Source organism: Rhinoderma darwinii, chromosome 3 (genome assembly GCF_050947455.1).
Source record: "Rhinoderma darwinii isolate aRhiDar2 chromosome 3, aRhiDar2.hap1, whole genome shotgun sequence".
Lineage (NCBI taxonomy): Eukaryota > Metazoa > Chordata > Amphibia > Anura > Rhinodermatidae > Rhinoderma > Rhinoderma darwinii.
Window position 1 is genome coordinate 418153966 of NC_134689.1, and position 27625 is coordinate 418181590.

Consider the following 27625-nt stretch of genomic DNA (forward strand, 5'->3'; position numbering starts at 1 on the left):
GAGCCGTCACACCGCTTAATTTCTTTGCGGGACGAGCTGTCGTTTTTATCGGTATTGTTTTTTGGTGCACATCATTTTTTGATCACTTTTTATAAAAAAAAATTTGGGAGCTAAGTTGACCAAAAAAACAAAGATTTTGGTACCAGACACGTCGTTTTGCGGGACGGGGTTAATATAATAAATTTGATGTATTTAATTGATAGAGGATTGGAGCTCAGGAGCTGACTGCATTGTGTTATTATTGAGTTCAATGTATAAACTGTATGCGGTAAACTCCCCCTAGTGGTGACTGCAGGCAGAGAGAATTGTATTATTTAACTCTATGCGGCAGATTTACTAATACTGTCAGTGTAAACTTAGACTAGGCAGAACTTCACCAAATGTATCCCAGTGGTGCAGACTTGTATGATAATATTGGTGCATCTTGTCAGACACTTTTCTCTACCTTATACCACCTCTCGGTTGGCTTAGTTTGCACCAGTTTTTCGTGCCAAAATATTAGCACATTTTAGACACATTCCTTTCCATGCCCCAATTTGCCCCAGTTTCCATCAAAACCGCGTCCCTAAAAAGTGCCTTCCCGCTAAACGAGCGCCGGTTGGCAATACAGCATGTGGATCGGGACCGTTTGCTCCATTGTGACCTACGGAGACAAACGACTGTTTATACGATAGTTTTTCCGCATACACTTTCCATCTTTTCGGCAGCACTTCTACCAGTTTACACAGGGGCATGTGACGCCGAGAAGCCATGATAAAAGATGCGATCAGCTGGCAAACGAGTGGTTGCTCGTTCATCGGCTGATCGCCAGCCAATAATCGAGCGTTCGTACGAGCGTTTGTTCACCCAATTATTGACCCGTGTAAAAGGGCCTTAAAAATGTGTAAGATGTGATTTACGGTCAGCACAGTGTATATGTACCTGAATATCATTATGGGGGTTCCAGTCAGAATCATAGATAATGACAGTGTCTGCAGTCGCCAGGTTGATCCCCAGGCCTCCGGCACGGGTGGAGAGTAAGAAGCAGAACTGCGGAGCTCCAGGAGCTACGAAACAAAGGAGCGGATGAAAACAGAGGAAGATCTTAAGATGTAAAGCTAAACTATGGCAGCCAAATTATTACCCACCATTAAACCTGTCAATAGATTCTTGTCTCAGTGCGCCAGTGATACTCCCATCTATCCGCTCGTATTTATACCCTTCGAAGTCCAGGAAGTCTTCTAAGAGGTCCAGCATCTTGGTCATCTGAAAAAGGGAAGGAGTATACGGTGAATGGCTGAGAATAATACACGGGTACTTGTCAGGTGTTTCTCTGTCCTAACACGTTGCATTAAAAGCATCCGGCATATTGCCGATCAGTTGTATGCCGGATCCTCCCAAACATAGGCTAGCCTGAACCGGCTGCTCATTCATACAAGGGGGTCACCTTCTGATACAATACTGGGTAAAAAAATCTAACCATGTCCGACCCCTTTTCAGCAGATCTCTTACGGGAGTCGGCCACTGCCAGTGATGTAAATTGTCGGTGCCTTTTATATGTCATGTTTATGGGCATCTTAAAAAGACAGTCCTAAGAAAAAAATTCGCCACGGATAGCAAGCTATACCCCCACCTCCGACTAAGTCAGTTTTTACTGGAGATAAGACCTGGGAGAAGATGAGAACTCGATGTCCTTGTTCATGCAGCGTCCGAAGCATCTTCTGTAAAAGGAAGAGTTTTCCCGAGGACTTGATGAGAGATCCTCCCTCGTAGGCACCGCTCGGTAGTTTTGGAGACTCCTGGAGCATAAACGGGAATGATTATTATATATGTTTATAGATTAGGCCACATTCACACGAGTAAAAAACGCGCGTAAATGTGTCCGTGTGCGATTTTTCATCAGCGTGCTTTGCGTGTGGCGTGTGTTTTTTCACGCACTTGCAAGCGTTTTTTTTTTTCAATGTAATTGATGTGTGTTCGTGTGCTGTCCGTGGTTTTCACGCACCCATTGACTACAATGGGCAACTAGGCACCAATATAGGACAAGTTTCACACAACGGACGCTCGCTGCCTGAAAACTCACGCATTTGTCTAAATAGCCACATTGATATCAATAGGTCCGTGTCATGTGCGTTGTTTCAACGCACAGCACAAGGATGAGAATCACGCTCGTCTAAGACTCGGATTATGTTCTAGGACCAATACTCGAAGCTGGCTTATACTATGCTCTCCAGCCTCCCATATGGGGACTATGTAATATATAATAGACCTCGTCCCCTACTATCTGGTATCACATATCATCCTCTCTCGTCCCCCTACGTATGCCTGTGTTACCCGTAAGGCAACATCAAGGTTCCCATCAGTCGCTGTGACTCACCATTGCAGCCACAGGGAATAGGTACGGATGGTTGCAGCATTTCTTTAGGTCCATCATTATATTCAGTAACGATACTTGATTCCCTCCTCCCCGTGAGTTTAAAGCCTCGAAGTTACGAGTGAGGATAAACTTGTAATATTTCCTGTGACAGACAGAACACATATATGAGCGGCAGATATCGAGTGCATATGATGTCCCTGCTGTTTGTCTGTATATTCTTCCAGCACAGATCGTGTCATGTTCTCATCCTGGTAATAACCTCTCTCTCCCTACTGACCTCCAATATCTTACTTACTTTTGCATGGGACTGAGCTCCACCCGGACGATGAGTTCGGTCTTGGCCGGCATGTTTTTAAACACATCGGCTTTAAGTCGGCGCAGCATGTGAGGACCGAGCAGGTCGTGCAATTTCTTGATTTGATCTTCTTTGGAAATATCTGCAAATTCTTCTAAGAATCCTTCCAAGTTACTGCAAGTAATGAAAAAATAATAATAATAATATATACAGATAGATAGATAGATAGATAGATAGATAGATAGATAGATATGAGATAGATAGATAGATAGATAGATAGATAGATAGATAGATAGATAGATAGATAGATAGATAGATAGATAGATAGATAGATAGATAGATAGATATGAGATAGATAGATAGATAGATAGATAGATAGATAGATAGATAGATAGATAGATAGATAGATAGATAGATAGATAGATAGATATGAGATAGATAGATAGATAAATAGATAGATATGAGATAGATAGATAGATAGATAGATAGATAGATAGATAGATAGATAGATAGATAGATAGACAGACAGACAGACAGACAGACAGATAGATAGATAGATAGATAGATAGATAGATAGATAGATAGATAGATAGATAGATAGATATGAGATAGATAGATAGATAGATAGATAGATAGATAGATAGATAGATAGATAGATAGATAGATAGATAGATAGATAGATAGATAGATAGATAGGATAGATAGATAGATAGATAGATAGGATAGATTGAGCCCTCTCTGTCGGAGAATATACCCTCACAATGTCATAGGAGCAATTTCACCTAGCATGGGTGGGAGGATAAAAGTAATAACGAGTCCGAAGACCACAAAATGTCACACGTAGATGTAGTCAGTTTATCTTGCTGGAGTCATTGGGGGACCCATCAACCATGGGCATAGTCATTGGGGCAGATATATTAAGACTGGCGTATCAAATGCCAGTCTTAATAACCAATTCACTACAGTAAGATACAAGACATTTTTCCAGAGCCAAACGCCTCTCAATAAATGTGCTGCATCTTTCCGCTAGCTGCGCGGCACCGTTGTGGCTGGAGAGCGACCGCTCCTCATCCTTCCCCTACCTATTACATGACATAAAAAAAATACATGCTCATCGCTCTGCTTCTCTTCTTCCCACCAGGTCTCCTCTTCATGCCGCGGCTCATTCAAGGTACGGACGCCGGGCAGCGTCAGTGCTGATGCGACTTGGAGTGCTGCGCTGCATAGGTACTGGCCCTGCCTGGCGTCAGTACATTGAACGAGTCATGGCATGAAGTGGAAGTCGGAGGGGAGAAGAGAAGCAGAGCGGTGCGGTTAAGTATAAATACATATATATAATTTTTTTTAATGAGTCCAATGGGAAAGGGGGCGCAAGGTACGAGGCCTGGCATGAGCGTCTACCTTGCCACCCCCCACAGACTGAAATCTGTGCCAGCTAGAGCTGGCGTAGGATTTCTTTGTAAAATTATAATAAATTTGAGGTTCCGGCGGGCGTTCCCCCTTCAGCTAAGCTACGTCCTCTTTTTTCGCCACTTTCAGAAAGCGTCAAAAAAAAGTAAAAAGTTTCCAATTTTTGCGCAACCTGACACTTTTTTACGTAAAAAAACTGGCGGAAACCTTTTGAGATATTCCGCCAATTGTCGCTAGGAGGAAGGGCCCAAAACCACGGTTGCTGTAGCAAATTCCAAAAATTCCCTTCTTTGTACTCTAGAGAATTATTTTGGGGGGGGAACCCTCAAGTCCTTGACAGGCGGCAATCATCAAGTCCGACCTTCTAAACCCATTGTGTAAGTTGTATGGTGTGAATACGTACTTGAATCGCACCGGAGTGAGGAAGTTGAGCAGGTGGAAGAGTTCCTCCAGGTTGTTCTGAAGGGGGGTTCCTGTGAGGAGCAGCTTGTAATCGATCTTGTATCCATTGAGAATTCGGAAAAACTGTAAATAATAATACAATAACATATTCATACGCTCTGATTTATAAACCTTCATTATGATGGACATGAAATACGGTAGAACATCACACGCACCTTTGATTGGTTGTTCTTGAGACGATGAGCCTCGTCCACGACCAGACAGGCCCAACGTATGGATCCTAAAGAAGCCTGATCAATAGTGATCAGCTCATATGAGGTGAGGAGGACGTGAAACTTCACTTGAGCTTGAGCCTTGAAGGGTTGTCCAAAGGGTTAAATAATAAAACGAGAGAAGGAGGAAAGAAAAGCAAAATATTGAGTAAACCAAGCCCGATGGTCGAGCGACATCCTAATGTCAGAAATCACGTCCTCACCTTCATCTTGAAGGCTTTCTTCCCTCCCTTGATGACATTGTCCTGGTAGGAGAACTCGTTCTCTCGGATAACAGCCCGACTGTCCTTGTCCCCTGTATAAGTTACCACGTAGAAGCCGGGAGCCCACATCTGGAATTCACGCTCCCAGTTAATGATTGTAGAAAGTGGGGCGCTAACAAGGAAAGGGCCCCTCGTATGTCCCTGTGGAGAAAAGAGAGTCCTAATGTGCTCCATCCATTCATGAGCCAGCAATGACATTCTGTGCGGCCCCCCCAATCCATCAGGACACAGACTTGCTTTGACAATCAGCATCTTTCTGATACAGGGAATGGAGTGCCCTCATTAGTAGGCAGCGCCTTCGTCTGTTCTGTGGCTGGCACTGTTATGGGGAGCACTGTGTGGCTAGTACTGTTATGGGGTTGCACTGTGTGTCTGGTACATTTATGGGGGGCTGGCACTGTTACGACAGGGGTGTATCGGTGGTATTCTGTTTGGTGCCCTTCGAATCTCTGTGTGGAGTCGGTGAAGGCAGCAGTCTTAAAATGAACACATGATGCTAGTGGTGTGATTATCACCTGAAGCTTGCAGAGCTGCAGCTTCAGAGCTCAGTGGGTGTTCTCTGTGAAGCTGCTCTATCCTATGTGCCTGTGTCGCCCTCTCCCACACTGACGTGCAAGCTAAGATTTCTGGGAGGAAATGTATTTGAGAAATCTTATCAGGAAACCTGTTGCGTGAGAAAAATACTGCCCTGCCCGGGCCACAGACACCTCCACAGTGTACAGGAGCAGATTAGCAACTAGCAGGAATAGACTACGCACAGGGTTTGTTTGTAGTGTGTGTAGCCAATGAGCATCAGTTGTATCAATCTGAGGCGCATTAATATATGTAGGAGCTGTATACACAAAACGGTAGATGTTAAATCCAGGATATTTGTCTGTCTGTTTAGCTTACCTCTTTATAGAGAGAATACAAAAACACTATGGTCTGTATGGTTTTTCCCAGGCCCATTTCATCGGCCAAAATGGTATCTGTGCCTTGTGCCCAGGAGAACCGCAACCAGTTTAATCCCTCCAGCTGGTACATATGAAGAGTGCCCCCCGTGGAGGAGACGAACGGTGGCTGAGCTTCATATTTCACTGTGGGCTGCGTGCACAATAGAAGAGAAATCATAGAACATGGATGTGTGAATTGCATAGACATCCATTCTCCTGCCACTATACTCACGTCCGTGGTGGGGGATCTAGGTACATCCTCCATATACGATTCTTTGAGGTTCCTCTTGAATTTTATAGGACAGGAGCAACTCTCACCCATTATCAGTTCTCTGGGGGGGGGGGGGAGAACATAAAAGAGTCTTTAAAAGATATCAAAACGCATGTTAATTTATTTATTTTGTCCCACCAAAAAGGTGTTCTGTGATATAGCAGAGTCCACAAGTAATGACCAAGTCACTAGTACACAAGCCTAAAGATGTAGCAGAGCCGAGTTTGTCATTGGGGTTGTACCCCCCAGAAAAAAAAATACCCCTGGTGTCTAAAGTACCTGTGTCTCCAATACATCTGTTTGTGGTAATCGTAATCTGGTAACTTCATGTTGTCCTCTTCCCACGTTGACTGATCATAAGAAAGGTCTCTCCACTTAACAAGGTAACGGTACGTTCCCTTCCTATCCGCACTACAAAAGAAAAGCAGCTTATCTCATCTTATATGCAGGTACGTGGTTTCAAAGACGATAATTATAGGCATCATGGTGGAGATTTACAGCTTAAATAAGTTTTCCGCCATTGATGGAACATCCCCAATGATGTGTGATTGTGGGGTCTGACCACTGAGACTCCTACTAATCGCAAGAACGCAGAGGGTGCAGAACTTGGTGAAGCGCTGCAGGCTCTGAGACACAATACTAGACACAGCTCAAATCCATCCATCCCTACATACAGACTATTATGGCACGCCTGTATTTTTATCTACCAGATATATTTGCATAGGACAGATCAAATGGGATTTTTTTTTCAGCTGTGTGACCAGACGTGGAAACCCTTTCAATTAGCTCCGATCCAGATGTACTACAGCCCCCCCTCACCTGTGGTTGATAATTCTCTGCAAAGACATCCACTCAGGTTTGATCCCATATCTGTAGAACCTCTCCTCCATGTCGGAGTATTCAGCATCTTTGCTCTTCTCGCTCTTTCCCTCGTCTTCTCCTGAGCCGTAATCGAAAGGCGGCGGCTCATCCATGTCGTTCTTCCTCTGAAAGTTGCGGTACATGACAGTGTGGAATATCTCCAGCTGAAAGGAGAGCAATGAGGAAGATGATGAAGAGAAAGAGCAATGAGTGAAACCATAAAGGACAAATGACACGGACAAAAATATCCATCTTCAGTCATACAGTATACAGAGGGGAGGAGGGGGATGCAGCTGCAGCTTCTCTGTCATAGAAACAGCATGCTGCGAGAGAGGAGAGGGAGCAGAAGTTGGGGGACATCTGACATCTCAGCACAGCATGATAGGATACATGGGCAGCAGGAAACCGTACCAAAACAATACTCAACGTCACATCAATAAGAGCCTGGATTGGCCAGGTTATGTCTTGGCATGCTCATTTTTTGACATTTATGGTATTCTAGGGACTGTTGACCAATATGAACGCCTGACTTGAATGCACTGACCTGGAGCTCTGTAATCCAGCTGCTATGCCAGTATGACATTCCTGACCATTTGACAAAGAACTCTCTCTCCGACCTCCCCTGTAGGCTTCTAGGAGGCTCCTGATCTGGAGCAGCATCAGGTAGTTGAGGGAGCGCGACTACTTCTGGAGGAATTCCCCAACGCCAGTGCAGAATCTTCTGGACTCGACCTTTTAGCCTTGAGCACTAAAGACCAAAAGAAAAACTTGGGTTAAGCATATTCTATTAGTGTATTTTTAACACTTAATATTCTCTAAGTTATAAGGAGTCCGCAACTGAGCTCCAAAAAATTGGGGTCCCATAGTCCACCCAGGAACATAAGAATGCAGGATTATAAGAAGATATTGTATAGTGGTACTGGAGGGCACTGTAAGTATGGCCCAGGACACCCCAGCTACACCTCTACCTACTGCTTTTCTAATAATCCCTCCTCCCCATGCAATAATTCTTACCGTGCATCGTGGGCAAAGCCATTCTCCATTTGGGATGTCAGGCAATGGCGGGTTGAGGCAATGAATGTGATAGGAGGACACACAGGCATCACAGCACAGCAGCTCTCCTCCGTCCTTACACACTCGACAGAACTCCATGTGGTCGTCTTCTTCTTCCCGTCTATCTTGCCTGCGTTCCTCCAGTTCTTCTTCTTCTAGTTCTTTGGCTTCCCATTGGACTCCCTCTTTCTCCTGTGACATAGAGTTGGACAAATGGCTTTCATTAGCAAATACAAGAGAAACAAACTGCTGATCTAGATTACTGTGCGACACAGCGCCATAAATACAGATGCCTCATCTTCAAGGATAGACGCTAAGAAATGGTGGGCTGCTGGGCCCATGACGTCGGTAAAATTTGGGATTGGGAATCCAAGTAACTTCTTATATATGGTCAAACTTTTAAGACTGTGTAATTTTTTTGGTCCAAAAATCTAAGCCGATTAAATAATTTTATAATATATATCGTTATAGGGGTCAGTGTTCTGTTTTCCTGATAGAGAGCTCCAAATCCCCTGCTTCACTAAAGTTCTGAGTGCCTGCTGCTGCCACTAGGGGGAGCTTACTGAATACAGATTATTGAGCTCAACGGGAGATACAACTCTGTATGCAGTGAGGTCCCCCTAGTGGTAGCTACAGGCAATCAGAATTGTATCACTTACAGGTGCATTCCCAAAATCATAAATTATAAACAGGATAGGTGATCATTTTATGATGGCTGGGACCCCCACCAATCATGACAACAGGGATCCCAAACCCCCTAATTCTCCTCACTGCACTCCCCGCAGTGAGGAGCTTGAATTGAGCGGCATTTCGAGCATGTGCCCACCGCTCCATTCACGGTCTATGAGAATTATTATTGATTGATTTCTGTTAAATATATAACGGCAACATATTCCACAGCGCTGTACAAAGGTCCAAGTTAACAGTATTAGGGTTAGATGAGGCGCACAGGGGTCGCGGTCAGCCGAGTCGTCAGACCAGATCACTGACGGATTCAGCTGACAGCATCATTCTGCAGCTTCTCCGCTACCCTCACTGGATCAAGTAGCATTGTCTCAGGTGACGAGCTCTGTGGACTGCGTGTTTTGACACCACAGTTCTCATTGACGTTATTGGTGAGCAGACTGCTTGCTTGGTTTAGGGAGACAGCCTACTTGTCTGTTACTATTTTTAACTTACACAATGGGGGCAGCTCCAGTTGCCTTGGGGGGCTCGCTCTAATTCCGGCTCTAGGCACACCAGGTGATAAGCCCGGGGACACGTGTCACACAAGATGATCTCGCCACCTTGCTGGCAGACCTCACAGTAGTCCTGGTGGTCTGTTTCATAGCCCTCGCCCGCAGAGATCCCTTCCTCCACGACAACTAAGGCGGAAGAAGAGAAAGTGAGATGTTTCTGAACGGTCTAGCCAATGATTGAATCTGCATCTCTCTTATGGCCAGAGCTGTCATCGCTGTTTGTCCTGCGTATCATTGTCCATCTGCGACTTTCTTAGAAGTTCTCTCACCTCTCCACACTTTACCTTTCTTCTTCTTTTTTCCGGCTGGTCTCCCTCTTTTTCGCTTTACTCTTCCCGAACTGTCTGAAGGGGCAGAAGAGCTGTGGACGCTGGAGTTCTCCATGTCGGACACTTCCGGGGGCTCCATCTCCTCGCTCTGTGGGAAAACATTGACAGTTCTCACCATGTTATATCAGCGGCTTGACTCTTTTCTACAGCGGTAGATCACAAACAGAGATGCCATAGACCTGCCCTGCTGTGGAGTCACTGAGAAAGTCAAGTCCTGGACTATCAGCAATGTTTCCTCTTAGCCTTTCTAGCTATTAGTGATGTGGGCACGGTTCCCTATAAGTCGGGCGATACAGAACATTATTTGACACACACAGGACAATATAGCATCCAGTGAAATAGTATTATACATCATCCAGGTCTAGAGAAATAAAGGTATAAATACCTGCATCCCTAGTGGTCTAGGGTAGTAAAAGCGTTAAAGTCAGTATACCTGGTGGTCTAGGGCATTGAAGGGTTTAATGTCAGGATTCCTGGTGATTTAGGGCTGTGAAGTGGTTAATTTTAGTATCCCTGGTCTAGGGTAGTGACTTTAGGATCCCTGGTGGTCTAGGGTAGTGACTTTAGGATCCCTGGTGGTCTAGGGTAGTGACTTTAGGATCCCTGGTGGTCTAGGGTAGTGACTTTAGGATCCCTGGTGGTCTAGGGTAGTGACTTTAGGATCCCTGGTGGTCTAGGGTAGTGACTTTAGGATCCCTGGTGGTCTAGGGTATTGACTTTAGGATCCCTGGTGGTCTAGGGTAGTGACTTTAGGATCCCTGGTGGTCTAGGGTAGTGAAAGGGGGTTAACTGTAGGATCGATTTCACGTGATGTAGGTAGGGTTGTCACGATACCAGAATTTGGACGTCGATACTGATACTTTGTGTAGTATTGCGATTCTCTATACCAAAACGATACTTTGCCAACAACAATAGGAAAAAAATAAGTTCTTCCATTTTCTGATGTGAGGCACGAGGTGTGATGAATTTTGAACCTCCATGTGCATCACATTAATAGTAATTAACCCCATCATGTTTCTCAGTCATAATGGACAACATTGGGTTAATGTGTGATGGGGTTAATTACTATTAAAATGTAACTAAACGTTCGACAAACTTCTGACATGCCATAGTGACATATCAGAAGTTTTGATTTGTGGGGGTCTGAGCACTGAGACCCCCAACCAATCACTAAAACGAAGCGGCAGAAGTGTTCGTGTGAGCGCTCAGCCGCTACGTTTGGCTTTTTCCGGAAATCAATGTATCGGAGTACGGGCTCAATAGAAAGTCTATGAGCCCGTACTCCGATACATCGGCTTTCCGGAAAAAGCCAAACAGAAACGAAGCGGTTGAGCGATCACACGAGCACTTCTGCCGCTTCGTTTTAGCGATTGTTGGGGGTCTCAGTGCTCGGAGCCCCACCAATCAAAACTTCTGACACGTCACTATGACATGTCAGAAGTTTGTTGAAAGTTTTTTTTACAGTGTACACATCACAAATGACGCTATAAATTTGTTGAGCAGGTTATTACGGTTGCGACGATACCTAATATGTGTATATTTTATGTATTGAGACTTTTATTGTAATTTTTATTGTAAAAAATGTGTGTGTATTTTTTATTTTCTTTTAATTTAACATTACTTTGTTGTTTTTTTTACTTTTTTGTTTTTAAAACTTTCATTTACTGGCATAGATCTATTTGCCAGTACATTAGCCTGTGCACTGACATTACACAGGCAGTAGTTAGAACAAAGGAGCAAAAAAAAAAAAAGGCATGATCCAGCACTTTGTGAGGAAATCTCAGGACTTTATTTTATAAACATTAAAAATCCACCCAGCACATAAAGGCATGGGACCAGTACACTCACGCGTTTCAAACGCCAACCGCGTTCTTAGTCATAGCTATAAAACGCGTGAGCGTACTGGTCCTTTGTCTTTATGTGCTGGGTGGATTTTTAATGTTTATAAAATAAAGTCCTGAGATTTCCTCACCAAGTGCTGGATCATACCTTTTTTTTGCTACTGTGGAAGACGTCTTGGGCCAGGGCGAGGTCCGTGCACGGGATCACTGAAGACGCTGGACACCGGTGAGCTGAAAATATCTTTTCATTTTACTAGTAGTTAGGACATACCTCAGTATGCCCTAACAACAGGAGATATGGTCAGGCAGCCCTGTGGTCCTTCAATGGACCCTGAGCGGTCTGCCCATATATGGTATGTCCATCAAGCATCCGCCCTTCTCATTTTCCCCTTGAATGCTGCAGTCAGCTTTGATCGTAGCATTCAAGGGAATAGCGGCAGAGATGAGCGGTTTCTCTGATCTCCGCCGTTAGAGCAGGGCTGTGGCTGTGTAATACAGCCATTGCCCCGCTGCTGACAAGTGCGCACACGCGGTCAGCAGGATGTAATGTGGCCGGCGCTGCACTAATGAGCGGCGGCGGCACTGAAGACAGGACACGTGGGTGTTTTGCAGTGTGCCCGCCATGTTCTCGGTCTTCAGTGCAGGCGCTCATTAGTGCATCGCTGGCCGCATCACCTCATTCTGACCGCGCGCACGCACTTGTCAGGAGTGGGGCAATGGCTGCATTACACAGCCGCAGCCCCACTCTGACTACATTCATGTATTATAATACTAAGCTGTGCGGCCACACAGCTTAGTATCGAAATACATGAATTAACGGTATTGACTCGTTTTAGGGGCCACGGCATCAAAATAGTGTCGATATTACGATGCATCGTGCAACCCTAGATCTAGGAGCACGATTTCTCGTGATGCATTGTATGCAACATCCTGAAGGCGGTATAATATTCTTCTGGGAGCGGTGCCCACAATTCCCCCAATCTCCATGCTTTCACTTACTGAACTGCCGGCCTTCCGTTTAACTCCACCCAGTTTAATCTTCAGCAGGGTCATTTTCTTTTTGCCAGGCTTCTTCTTAGGCTCAGACACCCGGGTGCTCTTGCTCGGCTTCTTGTGGCCTGGACCTGAGACAGAAATAATAGTGAGCAGATGATATAAAACAGAGAATAGATGGGGATACGGTGACAGCGCTCTGCACGAATGGGCAGGGATTATGCAATAATGCTGCAGAGATCAAACAAAGGGCACGTCATGCTTTGCCAGGGAACAGTTGCTCCTCAGGGCTCACCCTTGCCCTCCTTGGTCTTGGCTCTGCGGATTGGCACTGCGTGGGGAACGTTGGCAGGAGCAGGGAGGGTAACAGTCACTTGTTCGGCTACTGCCGCTGCAGCTGCTGCCGCCGCCGCTGCCACTGCCGCAGGTGATGACTTGAAAGGGTTGTTGGCACTGAATTCCCGCCACTTGGCACCCAGAATTGTCATCATCTTGGACATGGGGATTTTGGGGTTCTTCTTGGCAATGAGAGGCCTAGAGGTACACAGTGACAAAGAGCCATGGGTCTATCCCTTAAGTTATAGGGCGACAAAATGCAGGGGAATAGAAGCCTATCACATCCAAATTGACAGAGAAAGATAGAAGCGACATGTTAAGCTCCTGCTGCACGGTGACATAGACAAAAGCAAGATTAAAGCCTGTCCCTATCAATGCGGAACGACAAAGTGAAGGACAGAATGAAGTCATGCACAGGCTCCTCCCACTGACGGGTAACAAATATAAGGGAGCTATGAGTCTGCCCCACCCCTTTCAGGGTGTCATAGACTGAAGAATGCTAAGGGTCTGCTCTTCCCCCTGCAGGGTGATACAATGACACAGATATAGGCAAGATATGAGTCTGCCCTCCCCCTGTAGTGTGACACAATGACGTAAACAGAAGGAAGCAATGATTTTGCTGACTCAGTGACAAAGACAGAAGCGAGATACAACACTGCCCCTCCCCCTGCAGGGGGACAGAATGACATGGAGAGAAGTAAGCTACAACTCTGCCAAACCCACTGCCGGGTGACTAAGAGAGACAGACAGAAGGCAGCTATGTGTCTGCCCCTCCCCTTGCAGGATGACACAGACAAAAAGGAAGTATGTGTCTGCTCCACCCCCTGAAGGGTGACACAGACAGAAGGGAGCTATGTGTCTGCCCCTCCCCTTGCAGGATGACACAGACAAAAAGGAAGTATGTGTCTGCTCCACCCCCTGAAGGGTGACAGACAGAAGGGAGCTATGTGCCTGCCCCACCCCAAGCTGGATGACACCGTGATATAGACAGAAGGAAGGAGTGTTACCTTGGAGGGCGACAGTGGCACGTAGAGATGATAGGCCCTAGATCTACCAGGGAACAACAGAGAATACAATGATTTCCTCCCGGACGTACCTCATGAACTGGCTGAAGGCCTTGTAGTTTGTTAGTGTATGATAATCGTCATCTGTAAAAACATGATCGACATCCTCCAACCCCCAGCTGGCCAGCAGCACTGCGGAGGACTTCTGCTCCACCTGCCACAATAAAACAGCATAGACAATTATTAGGGTACAACACAGGAACGGTTACCATGCAGGGCCCGCTTTTTTCTTCTCATGTCTCAGCGTGGATTTTAGAGTACTGAGGACAGACCTTGCGCTCTTCCACCACCTCCTCATCTTTCTTCCTCTTCTTGGTTTTCTTCTCTTTCTTTTCTTTGTGTTTCCTCTTTCTTTTCTTTCCTCCGGCTTCAGCATCGCTATCCTGAGAGACACGATCTCCGATCCCCTCATCCCAGTTGAGGTCGTCATCGCTGTCCTGGAACAGAAGATAAAGACGGAGAAGATAAATACGTTCAGGGGAATAGTATGACATCTGTTATACACGACCGCATATCTCAACATCCTTTGCTGAATTAACCCTTTCACTGACAAGGGCATATATAATACATCATGACTTTAAGCAATTGCAGTGACTAGAATATAAGAGCTGGACCTTTACGGTATCATGTTAAAATCCAGAACCTTAGCTTTCAAATGATACAAAAATCAAAATTCTAGGTGCAATATTCGAGGCGCAGCGCTCGTTTGAAGTCGGGAAGCAGGATGCCTGGTTCTGTGTCTGTGTAGGGGAGGGGAAGAGGAGAAGGTGCAAGTGAGAGCAAAAAGTAAAAACACAGCCTGTTACTGTCATCTCTACCCCTGTACAACCTTTTTCAGTGACCAACTTTTGTTCATGTCATCACGGCCTTACCAATCAGGGAGGATACGGGCCTAAAGTCAGGACACTTGTTAACTTTGTGACTTGGATGTTTATGGTGTTTGAATGTCAGAGAATTTTGGTCTCTTAATTTCTGGTGATTATGTGAAAATATGTGAATGTAGACATAGACATAAGTGATCATGTATGAATTATGCACATCTTGAACTTTTATTTTTAGGGGGGTGTTGTGCGTCTCAGGCTCTGCATGGCTTCAACTTTTTGCCGCCAACGTGACTTTTTATGCCTTTTTTGACATAACATTATGCTTTGATGTAATATTGCATGAAGCTGCCCATGAGTGTAAAGTGCTGGGTGGTATTTTTACAATGGGCCAGGAGTCTACTTTCAGAAAAATACATGGTTATGGTGGTATAATATGATTTTTATTATTATTTTATAATAATCAGGTTTTGTGTATGTCAAAAGTGTGAAAATTGTTTCCAAAACCCTGGCACCTAAAGGGTTAAAATGGAACTCTAGTGACAATAAGGAGACCTGGCAAGGAAGATTTAAAAAAAAAAAAAAATTTGTATATCCGTTATTAACCCCAACCCGATATTTGACATTCATGTTCATCAGTCAGGAGGGGGGAGAGCATAGAGCGAGCTCACTAGCTGCGCCCACTCCATACAGAACGAGTGTCAGTTGTATATTACAGTTAACAGCTCGCTCTAATGGCTGGGATCGGAGATAACTCAGATCCCAGCCATTGAACCACATAGATGCTGCTGTCAATAGTTATTAGTCAGAGGGCGGACCCCTCTGTCACCCCATCAACTGCCCTTCTTTTCTCACGATGCCTAATGAAGGCCGCCAGATCTGGCAGGGCTTAATTGGAAACCTGAAAAATGCTTGATCCCCAGCAATACATAAGTATTGCAGTGTATATTGCAAGCGATCTGACGATTGCATGCTCAAATTCCATAGTCCCTAAACTGGTACATCAGAAACCCATCAGCTGTGTGAGAAGGATAAGAAAAAGAAAAAACGAGAATAAAATCCCTCACCGGCTTTTTGCGTTTCCGCTCTTTAATGGCTCTTGGTGCTCTTTCTTTGTCCCGGTCTTTCTTCTTGGGTCCCCTCTTTTTCTTGATGATGATCTCAGAAGGGGCTGGAGACAGCTCTTCATCTTCTATTGAGAAATCGAAGGACAATTACAATTGTGACACTGAGAAAAGCTCTGCGACCGTCAAAAGTTGTCAAAATACAATCCCTTGAGATTTCTTCTTTTGCCAAGAAGTTAAAAATCGTATTCTATTTTTTATAGGACAGCTAGATGACAACCAACGGGCTGCACAATAATTCAAATGCTGTTAGAGGATGAATGGGACTCAAACAAAGTATTGCAACATTAGACATTGTGGAATGGATACGAACTCGACAAAGGAAAGGCGACAACTATCGGAAGGTCGTAAAAACCTCAGGCTGCATTACAATACATGCGGCGGTCAACCGGGTCTCACCAACGGCCCTGGAATCCAGAGCTTCAGGACAGGCACACACATATAGGGGGCATATATATGGTTGCATATGTGGTGTGAGGCCCCCACCTCACATGTGCCCTATGACCTAGATAAAAATGCAATGAGCCTATTAGTGCATCTGCAAACTTAACTTGATGTCCGACCGTTGTTTACTCATAACCCCTGCCATACATAAAATATATTCCAATGTCTAATTGCCGGGTAGGAGGATCACCGGGGAGCGTTATACATGCAAATAAATCACTCGCACATAACTCATTACATCCCAGCAGAAACGTACGCACTGTGTCAGACAAATTTGCTATACGCGTTCTGCAGGCTCAGAGTCCTAAGCAAGAGGAGGCATCAGGAGATTTCCAGAACAAAAATTTTTGTCATTGTCGAAATGGATTGCTTATGGGTCGGAGCTCCATATCCCGCTTCCCCTCACATACAAATGATAAAATGATGTCTGCAGCTCCACTAGGGGGAGCTTACGAGTCTCATGAAGACGGATGAATTATTGAGTTGCGTTGGAGCTGTATGTGGTGGGCTCCCCCTAGTGGTAGCTGCCGGCAAATGGCTGTGCGAAGGGTATATGGAACTCTTTATTTTGTAAAAACTGTAAAGATATATTATAAAATTAATCAGCAAATGACTTCCCTAGTTGGAGGAGCTACAGGCAACGTGAAGACTTAGTAACCCATGACATGCCCGCCTGGAGAGGTCACGGTAGCAGAACGCGCCATTGATTTTTGTGGGAAGAAGTAAAGTTGCGCATCGTGAATGACATGAAAGTCCTGTCGGGTGACCTGTTTGACAGCCGCCATGTATATATACTGGGCTTAAAAGACCTACGTGTCTGTCCCTTTCCATTTCTCATCCCTGCCCTTCTTATTTCATATTGATTGTCAACAAGCTCACATATACCGAAAAAAATCCGAAGCTGCAGAAAAAACCCAGCAATTAGGATCCAATAAAGAAAGATCCACGCAGCGCTGCTGCTGCTCTCCTCCATCTGTCGCTATTAGAATTGATTTTTAATTTTAAAAGCTGCCCTCTTAATATACAAGGAACGTCTGAGTGATTTTTTTTTCTCGGTAATAGCTGCCACTCAAGAACCTCTTGTCGTTCTATGTAATAAACAAGTGAAAGTAGTGCAGTGCGATCACACAATACGTTTTCAAGTACATTAATCGCCCTTCTCGCCTACGCGAAGGTCGGTATCCAGTTTTAATCTTAAGGAGCCTCACACACGAGCGTGTTTGGTCCGTGATATACGGTCCGTACGTCGGCCGCATTTCCCGGACCGAACACACTGCCGGAGGCCGGGCTCCTAGCATCATAGTTATGTATGACACTAGGTGTCACTGCCTCGCTGCGGGACAACAAGCAGCGAGGCAGTGTCACACAAGTTCTACCACCACATTCAAGATCCTTATCCACAGTATCATGGGTATATCAGGATATGAGGGATGGCAACCGCCGAAAGCTGGGCATACACGAGAGATTTTGGACGGTCGATTTAAGGGCAATTACACCTGCTGATATTCGGCCGGTGCAGCGAGCGCCGATCAACGAGACAATCGCTGATCGGCGCTCGTTTGCTCCTGTCATTACTCCCATCGCTCGTCCCCATACGTTATTATCATGTCGGCAGCGCTTCTCCCTACTGACAACAATAATATTTCACTTTTTTAAAACGATACGATCAGCAGATGATCGAGCGTTTGCGCGTTCCTCTGCTGATCGCTGCCCTGTTTACAGCGGGCAATTATCAGGAATGAGAGTTCTATGAACAATTGTCTGCCCGATAATAGACCAGTGTAAAAGGGCCTTTAGTCCATTTTTTGCTGACAGTTGTGATCGAACGCGAGAGACACTGGCCAAAGACAGGTATCTGTGGAAAAGTTGACCTGCTGTGTTTGGATGTTTTGTCAGTCGGGTGCAGACTTGTAAAGTTGCTCATGCCAAACCAAAGATCTGCATCCCATCAGTAGAAGCCCAGATTGGGCCACAGATCGATCAGCGATTTGACATTTTCATTTGGCGTTGGCTTTGTCGTCCCCAACGACAACCTTCACAGACCAAACATCATACTAAAAACGGCTGTCCGAAATCCCTAATGCGTGGCCAGATTAAGAGGTGATGGAAAGGAGAAGGTGAGACAGTAGGTAATGGAGAGAGGAGGGGAGGACAAGACAATGGGAGAGAACGAGGACCATCATAACCATAACTTTTTCACGGGGCTTCAGATCAAATTTTGCTCTTGGGCCCCAGTGTAACCCTTATGTTCGCCACACACAACTAAATATTTCAATTTCTATTAGATGATTAAGATGACAATCAAAGCTATTCATCAAAAGCACTTCATACCATATGAGGAAATTTTCCAGAATAAACGAAAAATCTTTTCTTTTTCCATCCTTCCTATGCCTCAAACCCTCCAGGCACGGAAGAAGGTTCGTAGTACAGAGAAGTTCTACCAACAAGTGGTGTTTATGTGACATTTCAGTGTATCCTTCAACGAGGACTGAACAGCTTCCACTCCACCAAAGTCTATCAATTATCAAATGATATGTTTTTGGAGAAAATATTCTTAGGGCGTGTTTGCATGGCCATATTTACGCCAAAACAGAAGTGGAATTTGGAAAAGTGAAGTAGGAAAACCACCAACAAGAAACATGCGGATGGAAAACCGAACAATTTGGCAAACACAATTGTGAAGCGTATCTTAAGGCTCTGTCCACATCGGCATCGGAGGCTTCGTTCCGAGTCTCCATTACAGATTCCGTCACACTTGATGAAAAGAGTAGCGCTGTGTAAAACAGCGTCTTAAAACGGACACCACAACAGAATCCAACTAACCCCATGATGAGTAAATGCGGTCCGTCCGGCACTGGTGGTATAAATGATATAAACGGAAACCACAAGACGATGTGAACAGAGCCTTATCCTATTGGGCACAACCGTGACCTGAAAATATGTGGGGTTGTCTAGTTTGCTGTAACTACTCGGAATAGGCATTATATGGGCAGCACGTTGGTTCGCTGTGGACATCTGCATTGACTTTGGATGCCTTCTCCATGTCCGGGTACCTATACTACCACCAAAAACATGCTTAGAGTGTCTTCCTATAAAATCAGCGAATAACAATAGGAAATTTGATTCTGAGCTCCATGGAGTTGACAATCAGTATTACTACCTTACAAGTCACTTGGAAGAGATGATGGTTCGTCATAGGTTTTAGACCCGCAACGTTGTGCATGACCCGTGAACCACAGTTCAGCTTTTTAAAGTGCCCGCGTAGCCTCAATGGGTAATCTGCCTACAGAGTACACGAGGACTAGGTCAGGTGTTCTAGAGATCGGCCATGCTTACATGCTTATTACATGGTTTTATCCATTATCGGTCACTCTTTTTCTATGAAAGGAAACTAATATCGACACAGCCTTGCGCTATGACCGAGTAATCATATGACCAAGTTAACAGACATGATAAAAACAAAACTGGACACGCAGAATGCCGAAAGCCAAAATGTTTATCAAGGTCTACACTTCACTTAAAGAGTCTCTGTCACCACATTATAAGTGCCCTATCTTGTGCATGATGTGATCGGCGCTGTAATGGAGATTTCAGCAGTGGTTTTTATTTAGAAAAACGATCATTTGTGACGGAGTTATGGCCTATATTAGCTTTATGCTAATGAGTTTCTCAATGGACAACTGGGCGTGTTTTACTATATGGCCAAGTGGGCGTTGTGGAGAGAAGTGTATGACCAGTCAGTGACCAATCATTGTCCTACACTTCTTCTCCCCATTCATTTACACTGCAGATAGCGATATAGCTATATCGCTATGTGCAGCCACATACAGACACACTATAACACTACTCATGTGTCATGACAATGAATATACATTACCTCCAGCCGGGACGTGACGTGTATTCGTTCTCCTGACCACTTCTGTAGTGTCTAGGTGAGCTACAGCATAGCAGGCGTAGTCTCGCGAGATTACGCTGTAAACTGTCATTCACAGCGAGATTTCGCTGTGCTGTGCTGCAAATCACAGAGAAGTGACAGGAGTCTGAATACACGTCACGTCCTGGCTGGAGGTAATGTATATTCACTGTCAGGACACTTCAGTAACGTTAATGTGTGTGTATGTGGTTGCACATAGTGATCTAGTAAGATCACTATGTGCTGTGTAAATGAATGGAGAGAACTGTATGACGCTGATTGGTCACTGATTGGTCAGTGTCATACACTCCTCTGTACAACGCCCAACGCATACTATATTGGTCATATAGTAAATCACGACCAGTTGTCCATTGAGAAACTCATTAGAATAAAGCTAATATAGGTCATAACTGATCGTTTTTCTAAATAAAAAACACTGCTGTAATCTACATTACAGCGCCGATCACATCATGTACAATATAGGCCACTTATAATGTGGTGACAGAGACTCTTTAAGTTATGGGAGCCATCAAAAAACAGGATTGGAAGGGAAACAAATGCTATATCTCATAAAACCGTGTGGTTCCCAGGAAGCGAAAGCTACTATAGCAACAGTTACTGCTATGAGGTAGGTGAAGAAACGGGGTCCTAGCTGAAGTTAGTTAGCCCCGCTCTCTTTCCGAATGGTCTGCATCAAAAAGTATAGTACCTGCACAAAAGGCACAATGACCAAACAAGAGAATAGGGAATCTGTACATGGAAGGAAATGATAGAGGGGCAGAAAAAACCATTGGGCTATCTTGTTTTACGTTGAGTGTGGCACTGGAAAGGGGTCACTTTTTTTTCGTTTTCTTATGGGAATCTCCCAGGACCCTACATTGGCCACTATAATTAGCAGGTTTCGATAACTACAATACTCGATAGTCAGGTCATACGTTCAGTTTTGCATTGCCTTTCATACATATTTTAAATCTCCCGCCCAGAGCGCACAGATATCAATCTGAGACTCGCAATGGAAAGGTCTGGCAGTGATTATCAAAGAAGAATGAGCTAGACGGGAGAAGTGGGGGCTGTAATAAAATTGGGGTTGGAGGTATTGACTGATACCATATACAGTATCCAAAAAAAAAACAACTAAATCCGAGAGACAGCTTTCAGCCGTAATCTAGAGATCTGCAGATCGCAACGGGTTAACTAATTGCGATGAGCTTCTTCAAGGCCAACGACAAGTGCCGTCTAGTGCGACATGACTGAGCAGATAACAGGAATAACAGACGAATACTGCAGCAAGGACAATAATGAAAGCAATTAAATCATACGCAAATACCTTCCATTATTGGAAAGACGGAACACGCCCAAATATTTAGCAAAATGGATACCAAAAAATAAGCAACTTGATGCATTTGTTTATGAAGCAGAGCACCTAAGGGAGTGTCAGGGCATTAGAGTAAAACAATTCCCTCAGGCGTTCGATACTTAGTCACAAGGAATATAAAGCAGGCATTCCGGAAAGATTTATTTTACTTTAATTATTGATTTCATTTTATACATATTTAGATTTTTTGACTCTATTCAGGCCAGTCAACAATAAAAAGGCAAAAAAAAGGCAGTATTCAATGACATAGATCTTCCTTTACAAAAAAAATGACTATTAGGAGTTATCATGAAGACAACCCCGTCAGTATGGCCCTTTAGGGACTATAGACAGAAGTGGGCCGGAACACTCGGGCGGACTCAAGTCGAATGGTCACCATGTAATACTACATATGTCTGGCTAGCCGAAGCTTCTCCGTACTAAGACAATCCATTTATTAACTACCACCGATATAAAAAAAAAAAACATAAAAAAAAATCGAAACAATTATTCAAACTAACGAAATGTCGCGATACAGTTTACTGACCCCGACAGAGTAATTTTACAACAGCATCTGGCTGAATTCAGACGCCTGTAAAACCGCCACAACAGCCGGTCCTCCTTAAAGAGCCTCTGTCACCACATTATAAGTGTCCTGTCTCCTACATAAGGAGATCGGCGCTATAAAGTAGGTGACAGTAATGCATTTTATTTTTAAAAAACGATCTATTTTCACCACTTTATTAGCGTTTTTAGATTTATGCTAATGAGTTGCTTAATGCCCAAGTGGGCGTGTTTTTACTTTAGACCAGGTGGGCGTTGTACAGGGGAGTGTATGACGCTGACCAATCAGTGACCAATCAGCATCATGCACTCCTCTCCATTCATTTACTCAGCGCATAGGGATCCTGCTAGATCCTTATGTGCTGTCTTATACTAACACATTAACAATACTGAAGTGTTTAGACAGTGAATAGACATTCCACAGGATGTCCATTCACAGTCTCTGCAGTTCGTTACTGTTTCTGTGGTACTTACAGCAGAACAAAGCGTAATCTCGTGAGATTACGATGTAGATGACAGGTTACAACGAGATCACGCTTCCTCTGCTGTAACTACCACAGACAGAGTAACTAAGTGCAGAGATTGTGAATAGACATCCCGTGGAATGTCTATTCACTGTCTAAACACTTCAGTATTGTTAATGTGTTAGTATAAGACAGCACAGGATCTAGCAGGATCACTATGCGCTGAGTAAATGAATGGAGAGAAGTGTATGACGCTGATTGGTCACTGATTGGTCAGCGTCATACACTCCTCTGTACAACGCCCACTTGGTCTAAAGTAAAAACACGCCCACTTGGGCATTAAGCAACTCATTAGCATAAATCAAAAAATGCTAAGAAAGTGGTAAAAATAGATCGTTTTTCTAAATAAAAAGCTCTGCTGTCACCTACATTATAGCGCCGATCTCCTTATGTAGGAGACAGGGCACTTATAATGTGGTGACAGAGCCTCTTTAACCGGACTTGATTGACCATAGGATTCTATAGTGATCGGAGTCCACTTCAGTTTGACCACCGGGAGATCTTGGCATTGCAATCGGCATTAAGACCTTCTGAATGTGGCCTTGTACAGTTTCTTCATTATCATGGATAGGAAGCGCAGGTAGGGATACTTTTCACTGAACTCGAGAGTAAAATTACCACAATATTTTCCAAATGACTATGAGTTGGCTGTTTAAAGCGTCGTTGGGGGCCCCGTCGGTAGTTCCGTATACAGTGCGATTCTTGCCATCGAAACCACAGAGACCTCAACCCCGACAGACCACATTATAAGTCAATAGAGTCCGTCGGGCATCTCTTGGTCCCACATCCGTCACTGCGTCGTGCCTTCCATTAGGAATGGACGCCACGATGAAGGGCAGATAGCATCTTTTAAGGCCTCATGCACGCGACCGTAAAAAAAAAACTCCCCCGCTCGGTTCTATTGGCCCGAGGACACCTTTCTGTATCACTACGGAAGGGTGTCCGTGCCGTAGACCCGTGCCGGGAATTATGGAGCATGTCCTACTATTGGCCGTGCTCTCATACTTTGTATGGGAGCACGGCACGAAAATGCGGCCCGCGGGCGTCGGCGAACGTCCGTGCCGGCCATGATTACGGGCACGGTCGTGTGCATGAGCCTTTGGGCAGTAAAATGACGATATTATATATTTACCCTAATGATAACGAATGACTGCTGCAAGTAGTGATACCTTTTACTGAACCGCAGAGTAAAAACGCACAATAGCTTTATAGATATACGAAAAACGACGATCGATAAGATCTACGTGTAGTAATCTACCGTTTACTGGACCCAAGATAGTATATTATATACGTGATTACATATTACAGATGCGAGTAGTGATACCTTTCACTGAACTGAAGCGAAACCGGTAAAATTCTCCTCACCGGCGATTTGCCAAGCGGAGAATCGTTCATTGCGGAACCGTAATCTGCTCGTCTAAGACAAAGGGGTTGCTTTGCTGTGGATGGGCAGAATATGGTTTCGTAGAGAACATTCGCCACCGGTGAATGATTTGTGAGGTGAAATTTTTAGTTATCGTATCTCTAGTTACGATAGCATTATAAAAACGTTAATTTATTACAGATCAGAATCGCGGGTAGTGATACCTTTTATTGAACCGTATAAATGGAGTATTATTATAAGATTACAGCTGAATTATAGTTTACAAGCTACCTAGGCTACTTGTGGTCGCCTAATAAATGGCACACTAAACTGGTCATGCACCGAGACATATGTACGACATGCTAAGAAAATGGCGGGAACAAACCGTGGTGTCACTCCATTTAAAGGTGAAGGGACAGACCACGCCACTGAAAGGAGGAGGGGGGTTGAGGTGGACACAGGGGGGCTGCCGTCACCAAGGCAAATAATAGGGGGACACTCGGCTCTAGTCCCCTCGCCCCCTCCCCCTCTGTATGCAGTGAGACCGTCCAACGGTTAATGCGGTGGGTTAGCAAAGAGGGGGGACTTGAAGCCGCCCCCGCTTTCAAGTCCCCTTCCTTCCCCCCCCAGGTCGCTCCCTGTTTACCTGCGGTAGCGGCGACGGTTGGCGCGTCGGCGGCTTCAACACTCCCCGGCTCCCTGGAGGACGTTGGCGGGAAAAGAAGGCTGGGGCTATGGCGCCTCGGTGTCGCCTCAGGCTCATCGTCTTCGTTGTTGTCGTCTTCTCTTTCCTCCTCCTCTTCGTCCTCTTCTTCTTGATCATCTGCATCCTCTTCCTCCTCCTTTTCGCCGTCCCCTTCTTCGGACACGGCCATCTCCTCTTCTTCCTCCTCTTCTTCTTCGTCGTCCCTCAGCGGGGAGGAGGACATCGGCCGTCCGCTTTCTGCTTCTCGTCCGCCCGCTTGCCTGCCTGGCTGCTCACGGTAAAGTTTCCTGACAGGAAAAACTGCAAAAAATGCCCCGAAAATGCGAAAATAACCCTAAAGACGACTTCATCCAACGGTATTCGGAAAAATTCTCCTCAGAAAATCCTCACAAATCATAAAAAAAAGCACTTAGAGGGGGGTAAAGAACATCAACAGAAAAAAGGAGGGGGGGGGGGTAAAAAAAAAAAAACTGATTTTTTTTTTTTTTTTTTTCTTTGTCCAAAACCCGTGTTTTATTTGTGAACCAGAACAAGAAAAAATAAATTAAAAAATCCCCCCTCCCCTTTAAGAAAAAAAAGGAAACTTAAAGGGGTTAAAAATATCCAGGAAGAAAAGTCTTGAGAGGGCGAAAAAAAAAATCTGTAGTAAAAGAATCGGGATTTATTTTTATTCGGATCAAATCGGAAAGTTGACAGGGAACCAAGATGGCCGCCCCTTCAATTATTATATGTAAAGTTAAAAAAAAAAATAATAAAATGAGGCTGTGTGAGATATTTATAAACCTTCCTCACCCCTCCCCCACCTGAATCACACAGCAGCTACTCCCCCTTTTTTATTAAGACCATTTCTATTATACACAGCAGCCTCTCTCTGGTGAAGGAGCCGCACAAAATGGCTGGGGGGTGGGGGGGGGGGACAGCACACGAAAAAAAAAAGTATATCAAATATATAGACATATAATAATACCGGGGTGTGGCTGTGTCAGAGAAAGGCCAGACAGAGGGAAATGTGCAGTCGAATAGGATCTGACTAAGACGAAAAGGGGGCCAGAAGTGTCGAGAAAAAAAAAATCCAAAAAGAATCGAGCATTTTTTTTTGTAATATAAAAGCTGACTCTTTTTGTGATATATCTTTTCTTTTATATATATGTTTTGGTGGGTTTAAACCGGCTCGGGGCGTTTTTTTTGCCGCAATAGATTCGGTCGGTTTCCACAGCAATCTCGCGTCGGTGTGGACAAACCGATGTCACAAAAGCCGAAGCTGAATCCGCGTGGTCAGGCCTCGTGTACACGACCGTAGCCAATGCATACGGCCGTGATTTTAGGGTCGGCCGGCAGCGGACTGTCAGCCGCGAGCCGCCCGCAAATCGCGGGCCATGCACGTGGCCGCGGCCGTTATTTTCAATCAGCCCGGACCGCGGAAGACGGCCGTAATAAGACAGGCCCGTTCTTTCTGCGGTGCGGGCTCCCGGGCTGTGCACGGACCGTAAAAACCACGGTCATGTGCATGGCCCCATAGAAATGAATGGGGCCGCAATTCTCCCGTGGATTTTCGGGGGGAATTGCGGCCGCAAAAGCACGTCTGTGTGCATGGGGCCTAAAAAAGTGTTGGCCACTTCTATTAGGGAATATGGACGTCCTCAGTATCGCAGACTGTTAGGCCTCCCACACACGAGCGTGTTCGGTCCGTGATATACAGTCCGTACGAAAAAACTCTACCCATCGGAATTATACGACATTCAAAAACCAACACTCCCAGTAACGACTGCAATTGTCGCAGTGTTACCTTCCTGGACCCTGCCACCTGATCAATTTGTGACACTAAACTAGTCCACTTATCGTCAGGCAACTTAGAAACCATCTTAACCGTGTTTATTTCAATACTTAAAAATGGCAAAACCGTGGATGGCCTTCGGTCTTTTCTTCAGAAATCGACACACCGAAACGCGCTGCCATCCTCTGAAAAACCGACAAGTAACCGCACATACTGGACCCTTTAGGGTTGACAAACAAAAAATCATCCAAATATTGAATGACAGACAAAAAACCCGACTCAGAACGCACTACCCATTCTAGAAAGGAACTAAACCTTTCAAAGTAATTACATGAAATAGAACATCCCATAGGCAAACACATCAACATAAAAATCACTATCTAAACAACAACCCAGCAAATGGAAACAATCGGGATGAACGGGTAGCAAACGAAACGCAGCCTCCATATCAGACTTGGCAAACAATGCACCCTGGCCCGCCACCCGCACGAGTTGACGCGAAACATCAAATGAAGTGGAAGAAACCCTCGAATCTTCCCTGGGAATACCATCGTTAACTGATGCACCGCGAGGAAAGGACAAATGATGTATAAGTCTAAGACTTGGTTCACACGCGCATGTTACGTCCGTAATGGACTGAACGTATTTCGGCCGCATTTCCCAGACCGAACACAGTGCAGGGAGCCGGGCTCCTAGCATCATAGTTATGTACGACGCTAGGAGTCCCTGCCGGACAACTGTCCCGTACTGTAATCATGTTTTCAGTACTGGACAGTGGTTCCATGGACTCCTAGTGTCGTACATAACTATGATGCTGGGAGCCCGGCTCCCTGCACTGTGTTCAGTCCGGGAAATACGGACCGAACACACTCGTGTGAATCCGGCCTTGGAGCGGAGAACCGCTGCCTGACCGTGTAGAATTCGGCACAACCATATATTATATAGTCAGTTGTGTAATAAAAATGTCACGTGCAGCATTGAAGCTTTCTCCTCAGCGTGGTGGGAGCTAGTTCAAGAAATGGTGGTCGCGGGCGGACAACCCCGCGAATATGAAATTAACGAAAGATAAAAGATCAATCGACCAATAACCTGGGTTATGTCTGCTCCCTGCTTTAGTGAGGC

The 27625-nt window shown here is 45.0% G+C and overlaps 1 protein-coding gene across 4 annotated transcripts in view; it reads right to left on the reverse strand.

Moving 5' to 3' along the window:
• The window catches only part of CHD3 (chromodomain helicase DNA binding protein 3), an 82166-nt gene extending 56685 nt beyond the window's left edge, over positions 1–25481 (reverse strand). The window contains exons 1-22 of one of the 4 annotated variants that reach the window (XM_075859249.1): positions 24670–25481; positions 15805–15929; positions 14189–14353; positions 13949–14070; positions 12812–13050; positions 12523–12647; positions 9623–9770; positions 9295–9479; positions 8077–8307; positions 7607–7810; positions 7021–7226; positions 6481–6612; positions 6163–6262; positions 5890–6081; positions 4939–5139; positions 4679–4816; positions 4465–4586; positions 2652–2825; positions 2357–2498; positions 1647–1778; positions 1128–1245; positions 922–1046 (exon numbers count right to left, since the gene is read on the reverse strand). In XM_075859249.1, coding sequence (XP_075715364.1) covers positions 922–1046; positions 1128–1245; positions 1647–1778; positions 2357–2498; positions 2652–2825; positions 4465–4586; positions 4679–4816; positions 4939–5139; positions 5890–6081; positions 6163–6262; positions 6481–6612; positions 7021–7226; positions 7607–7810; positions 8077–8307; positions 9295–9479; positions 9623–9770; positions 12523–12647; positions 12812–13050; positions 13949–14070; positions 14189–14353; positions 15805–15929; positions 24670–24952 — 3609 coding nt within the window. In that variant the 5' untranslated portion in view covers positions 24953–25481. The remainder of the gene's footprint in view (positions 1–921; positions 1047–1127; positions 1246–1646; positions 1779–2356; positions 2499–2651; positions 2826–4464; positions 4587–4678; positions 4817–4938; positions 5140–5889; positions 6082–6162; positions 6263–6480; positions 6613–7020; positions 7227–7606; positions 7811–8076; positions 8308–9294; positions 9480–9622; positions 9771–12522; positions 12648–12811; positions 13051–13948; positions 14071–14188; positions 14354–15804; positions 15930–24669) is intronic. The other 3 variants (XM_075859247.1, XM_075859248.1, XM_075859246.1) reach the window with 3 other exon arrangements.
• Positions 25482–27625: the final 2144 nt, after the last annotated feature.